The sequence below is a fragment of the Ananas comosus genome, linkage group 5 (genome assembly GCF_001540865.1).
Source record: "Ananas comosus cultivar F153 linkage group 5, ASM154086v1, whole genome shotgun sequence".
In the NCBI taxonomy this organism is placed as follows: domain Eukaryota; kingdom Viridiplantae; phylum Streptophyta; class Magnoliopsida; order Poales; family Bromeliaceae; genus Ananas; species Ananas comosus.
Genome location: NC_033625.1, coordinates 7,423,983 through 7,429,630, shown reverse-complemented (window position 1 = coordinate 7,429,630; position 5,648 = coordinate 7,423,983). Strand labels below are relative to the sequence as shown.

The 5,648-nt window shown below is 39.9% G+C and overlaps 2 protein-coding genes across 6 annotated transcripts; one reads left to right on the top strand and one right to left on the bottom strand.

Annotated features, from left to right (window-relative positions):
* On the bottom strand, nt 658-3,403 carry LOC109710446 (protein N-lysine methyltransferase METTL21A-like). Of its 5 annotated transcripts, none has more exons than XM_020233007.1 (8): nt 3,298-3,403; nt 2,698-2,764; nt 2,478-2,543; nt 1,775-1,868; nt 1,540-1,656; nt 1,077-1,194; nt 778-852; nt 658-690 (listed from the first exon to the last, which is right to left on the bottom strand). In XM_020233007.1, the coding sequence occupies exons 1-7, from the start codon at nt 3,309-3,311 to the stop codon at nt 822-824; spliced, it is 507 nt and encodes a 168-aa protein (XP_020088596.1). In that variant the 5' UTR covers nt 3,312-3,403; the 3' UTR covers nt 658-690; nt 778-821. The 5 variants fall into 5 exon arrangements, with proteins under 5 accessions (XP_020088596.1, XP_020088597.1, XP_020088594.1 ...); XM_020233008.1 differs by having other exon boundaries at nt 664-686; XM_020233005.1 differs by having other exon boundaries at nt 664-690; nt 778-842.
* LOC109710444 (U11/U12 small nuclear ribonucleoprotein 31 kDa protein-like) lies at nt 3,505-4,756 on the top strand. Its single transcript, XM_020233004.1, has one exon. The coding sequence runs from the start codon at nt 3,572-3,574 to the stop codon at nt 4,352-4,354; it is 783 nt and encodes a 260-aa protein (XP_020088593.1). The 5' UTR covers nt 3,505-3,571; the 3' UTR covers nt 4,355-4,756.

Below are 5,648 nucleotides of genomic sequence, written 5' to 3'. Positions count from 1 at the left end.
CTAACCGAACCTATCCTAAGACAATTCGTGCTTTGGCCCAATCAAGAATATTTGAGAAAATGGGTGTGCTTTTGGGGGAAAATTAGACACCATTCTGTCCGGTTTCTTTTATTATTAGCTTATTTTTTTCATTTTTCAATTTAAATTGTTTCTTTTTCTACTTTTTATTTGCTAACCACTGAGCAGTTTAAATTTAATATATCTCACAACAGGAATATTGAATGTTGGGATGCAACCTTTTTGGATTTTGCACTATTAGCTTTGTTTGACTCCAGTAAAAGAATTTCAGGAAATGAGTTGAAAGAATGTCAATAAATAGGCCATAGAGTACGTGCATTTTAAGTGGGTGGATGTTGCATCACAATTTGTGGATCACTATTCATCAGGAATTTGAGAAGTTCATTCGTTGTCTAAGCAAATGTAACTTAATGACATGAAGAGATTTAACTTGATGTATTTATCTAATTTCTCGCAGTATCATTCCTACGTGCACTATAGTATGCAATACGGTCAGCACTGATTCTTTTATCTTCTAATTTATAGTAATTCTTTGAAAGCATCAGGTAATAATTTTATAAAGCTTGATGTAACACCTTTGATTTCGGGATAGCTCTTCACTATCAGATTAGATTGTTCCACTATCTGCATCATTTGTTCTTGGAGTGTGGTGGAACGGATCTCATAACCTAACTGGTTACGAGATGGTCAGTATAGTTATGTCATCAGACCATTTGAATCCTTGCAACAAAAAGGTAAAAGGTTTAAATTTGCAAATACCAGTATTGATGTTCTAGGTCCCGATAATGCCAAAATTGTCTGCATTAGTGGTTCCAGTAAATGCTCTGAATAAACCTTCAACCAAAAAACGTCATGAGTACTATCTTAGTTATGTTAGACCCGAAAGGATGAAATCGAAATTTTACATTGAAGGGTATAATGCTTAGCTGGTTGTTTCTGAAGCTAATAGCATTAAAATTGACTACCAATATTTTACTCTAAATGAAGTCAAGGTGTCTGATTTTCAACATAAGAAAAGTATTACGAATAAATGAAAAATATAGAATCAGAGAACTTACAACATCAGTGCCAATAATGTAATCAAATGGAGGTCCAACAGATTTAATGTGCTCTTTATTTCCCCAGTCCAGCTCCGCAACCGAAATTGAGCCAAAAGGAGCTGCATAAAATGATTGGCTACATAAGAAAAGTCAACCACTATTATGAAGAGAATCATCAGAAATTGAGGGATTCGGATCATCAGAATATCAGAAAATGAGTTAGATTTGCTGCACACGTGGCTTTAGTGAATGTGGTGCTAAAAGCTTAGGCCATGATTGCACCTTTTGAAATTCACTCAAACATAAACAAGTAACAGAATCATATCTAGATTTGCTGAATACTAAAATGCACTCATTTGGTAATTTTGGAAGAAGAACCAAACTTTCTTTTTTGTCTCATGATTTTAGTCCATTTTATTCCAAAGAGGAGCAATTGGCATTTATCCTACATGAGAATAATCTAAGAAAGAAGGGGGGGAACCTGAATCTGAATTTGCCTGCAAAATCCAAGAAGTATTACGCTCCACATTTCTCATAAGCAACGGCAGAACCTCAACTTGGTCTGTCGTAATTACATCACATCCTAGTAGGGCCATTCCTAAAGAGCAAGTAGCAAAAAGATATTACTTTCTGAAGTTAAAAAAACATAAAGATGTAGACAAATTCAGCTATTTCTCATACTTGGTAATATTTTGATTCTGGTGCAAGAAACTTACCAAGCCCAGCTAAACCACAACCTGCCCCTAATTCAATCACACGTTTTCCTTTCAATTTAGATGGGCTAAACCTCCCTTTTCTGCAATTCTTTTCCTATTATCAAGATAGATAAGAAGGATAAATTACATAAGATATAGCTACAACATCATGATGATAATAAGATTTCAACATATAGAAAGAGCAAAACTAAGGTCCAATACTTCATCTGAACCTCAAACATTTCATACAAATAATGGATGAAAGAGGGAAAGAATATCTAAGAGGGTAACCGCTGAATTTCATAACATAGAAAAGATAAACCATGAAAACTTGCACAAATATGACCCAATGCCTAAAGAGTAGCTACTACTAGTACCAAGGGCTGCATAAAAACATCATTACCAGAAAGGCTTTAAGAGTAGCAGGTCAGCAGATTTCAATGATTTAAGAGACAATTTTCAACTGGGAGCATTGCATTATCTTATTAGAGCGGTATGCACCATAAATTTAAATATCTTCAGTTTCGTCTCACCTCATCTCATATGCTAAAACTGTCTATATAACAACACCTCTGCTGTACTTTATACTCTTAATAGGAGTCATACTCTCTCTTTCTTATCTCACATTGATTCTCTGTTAGTATGATGGCCACCATACTGTTGTTACTTTGAGTATAAAGAAATACCACATGAAAAGAACCAATAACGTATTTTAAGTTCTCACCAGATATTTCACAAATACCATTGACGCATCCCAAACAGTAGTGCCGAGATGCTTGGAGTTCGGATCCTGTCAGTATAACACAACATAAGGAGACTAATAACTCAATGAAATAGGAAATAAGAATCTCTAGGAAGGATTTATCAATAAAATGGTTCGCAGAAACTTCTACACAACTTAAAAAGTTGCAGCTAAATCTGAAAAATTGGTCAACACATTTTACCTGAGCTATGTGTAGTCGGTGGCCTAAAACCTCAAGTGTAACAGCAGATGAGCTAGGAGAATTCAATCTGAAAGAAACACAAAACTATAGCACTATAATTGAAGATCCTATTACAGTAAAATAAAATCACCAAAGTCAGAAGATATAAGAATTTTATCCTTCTAAACTATATATACGTCAAATTACCAAACATAAACACTAAATTCAAAATTGAAGCGGAAATTAAATTTCAGGATCTGGTGATTTATTCTTTGGGCTTTTCCTGTTAGCATGTATTAAGTGCACATTACATTCACCAACAAAATTTTACTATAAAAAAAAAAAGAAAAAGAGAAACGAGATCCCCATCTCTCCTCATGTGACGAACTAGCCTTACAATTTCAAATCGAAAATCCGAACAGAAGAAAAAAAAAAAAAAAAAAAAAACACCTCGCGCCCTAGTCTCTGTTAAATCGCTCTACGTTTCCCAAAAAAAAAAAAAAGAAGCAAAATAAATAAGAAAAAAATCTTTTTCCAAAAAAAAAAAAAAAAAAAAAAAAAAAAAAAAAAAAAAAAAAAAAAAAAAAAAAAAAAAAAAAAGGGTTAGGAAGAAGAGATCACCTATCATCGTCCATTTGATTTAGGGTTCCGCTTCGGACAATGAACCCTGCTTCGAGGCGGATGGAAGAAGACAATGGACAGAGTAGGGAATTTGAGTGAGGGTGGGTCGGGCCTGTATTTACAGTAGATTATAGACCTGGATTCATCTGGCCCATGGGCCCAATCCAGTCTGGCTCGACCCAGGCCCGGCCTACTTGTTCACGCTTGGGCTAATGCTCCGGGCCACTCAATCGATAAAGTCGACAACGAAGGGCGGAGAGAGCGAAGGGACACAATGGCTCACCGGGGAAGGGGAATCGACGACGACGATGACGAGGAAGAAGACGACTTCGTCTACCGCTACCCGACCCCTTCCTCCTCGTCCTCCGCCGCCGCGTCGTCGAGATCGAAGGGGGGATCGGGGGGGCTCGCCCCGTCGAAGTCGACGGTGTACGTGTCGAACCTCGACTACAGTCTCACCAACTCCGACCTCCACACCATCTTCTCCACCTTCGGCAAGGTCGCCCGCGTCACCGTCCTCAAGGACCGCGCCTCGCGCCGCAGCCGCGGGGTCGCCTTCGTCCTCTTCGTCTCCCGCCGCGACGCCGCCGCAGCCGCCGCCGCCATGCACGGCAAGGTCCTCAACGGCCGCACCCTCTCCGCCTCCATCGCCTCCGACAACGGCCGCGCCGCCGAGTTCATCCGCCGCCGCGTCTACCGCGACAAGTCCCGCTGCTACGAGTGCGGCGAGGGGGGCCACCTCTCCTACGAGTGCCCCCGCAACCAGCTCGGCGCCAGGGAGCGCCCCGCGCCCAAGCGGGGGCGGAGGGGGTCTCACGGGCGCGGCGGCGGCGGCGGCGGCGAAGGCGAAGGAGGAGAGGATGGGGCGTCGTCGGAGGGCGGGGAGGGGGAGGAGGGCTTCGAGGACGACAATTGGGCGTCGGTGGTGGACACGAGGGGAGCGGATGAGAGGGCGAGGGGGAGGGAGGAGTTTGGGGATGATCAGGGGTTGGGGAAGAAGACGAAGAAGGAGAAGCGAGTTAGCTACTTCAGCGACGAAAGCGGCGAGGACGATTAGAGGATTAAGGTAAATTTGTGCTCCTCCCTTGATGTGATTTTTGCTGCACGCTGAGGATTGACTTGGATAGTAATATTTGCTTTCGTTTGGCTGGAATGATTTATAGTTTAGCATTTAATTGGATTGTTTTTCTTTAATTTTGCATGATCTGGAGTGAAACAAACTGTGAATGAGGTTTGCGGGGCTTTTATGAGATTGGTACTCGCTTCGATGAGGCCTGGTTGCCTCACTTTGTAGCTTTGTTCATCTTCCAGATGAATGAAGCGGTAGCAAGCTATCCATTTCTCAAAAAAAAAAAAAGGAACTATAGCTATCCATTACTGGAATAGGTGCTTCATGTACACTTCCTGGTCTTGATTCTTTCATGCTACCTTCAATTTCCTTCTCAAATTTATGGTTCAATATGGAGAATTGGACATCAGTTGCCTGTATGATAGTTTAATTATACTTTGCCTGAGTTTAAAATCTAAATGAAAAGTATAAGAAAAAAGAGAATTAAATTTTATAAGCTTGAGCCCGGTACCTGAAGTAGTTGCATACTGGGTTGGTTCTCGGTTGAGGTTTTATGGCAATTATCACCTTTACGAAATTCTTTACCATGGCCTTATTCGAGCAGTCTTAGAATGTGACAACTGCTATGCTCTTATGGCTTATTCCTCATTGAACTTTAGAATTTAAGTCATTACCCATGATAGGGCTCACGAAATGCACGCTAAACCTATATGGTGAACCGTGCTTCTTCAAGTTGCAGAATTACTATCACTATATCTATTTTGATCTTCATCCTTCCTCTGTTTTATCATAAATGCTCAGGCCCGGTTCAGCTATTACTTGTCTCCTATGTTACAGGGCAGCCTTTTTTTTTTTTTTTTTTTTTTTTTTTTTTGTATAGATAGTGCACCATGTTGCTTGTTGTCGGAAGACCTTGACTTTTATCAAAAGTTAGCTCGATTTGAGTAAGTGGTACTACACTCTGCACTTTCAAATGTATTTCTGCACTTGTTGTATCACCTTAAAACGTGCAACTTTGAACATAGCATATCTTGTTGTTCTTGTGGGAAAATTGAGAAAGTAAGCCTACATCTTTCGACCGAGTATAAATCTTGGGCCTTGGTTGAGAATTGAACTTCTAAGAATTCCACAGGATGACCAAGCGATAGCAAACTTTTGTCTTGGCTGACAAAAGGTGGTTTCATGTTTTACACAGTTGGCCTAAGATAGTTGAAATACTTTGCTGACCATGTGTATGTATATATATATATATATATATATATATATATATATATATATATAT

What these genes read in the sequence shown, in the direction of transcription:
- LOC109710444 (XM_020233004.1), top strand. Translation starts at nt 3,572, where the DNA reads ATGGCTCACCGGGGAAGGGGAATCGACGACGACGATGACGAGGAAGAA.
- LOC109710446 (XM_020233005.1), bottom strand. An exon ending in TGGTATTTGTGAAATATCTG is followed by an intron (nt 1,869 to 2,477) that starts GTGAGAACTTAA and finishes TCTTGATAATAG; the next exon opens with GAAAAGAATTGCAGAAAAGG. An exon ending in ACATTATTGGCACTGATGTT is followed by an intron (nt 843 to 1,076) that starts GTAAGTTCTCTG and finishes AGGTTTATTCAG; the next exon opens with AGCATTTACTGGAACCACTA.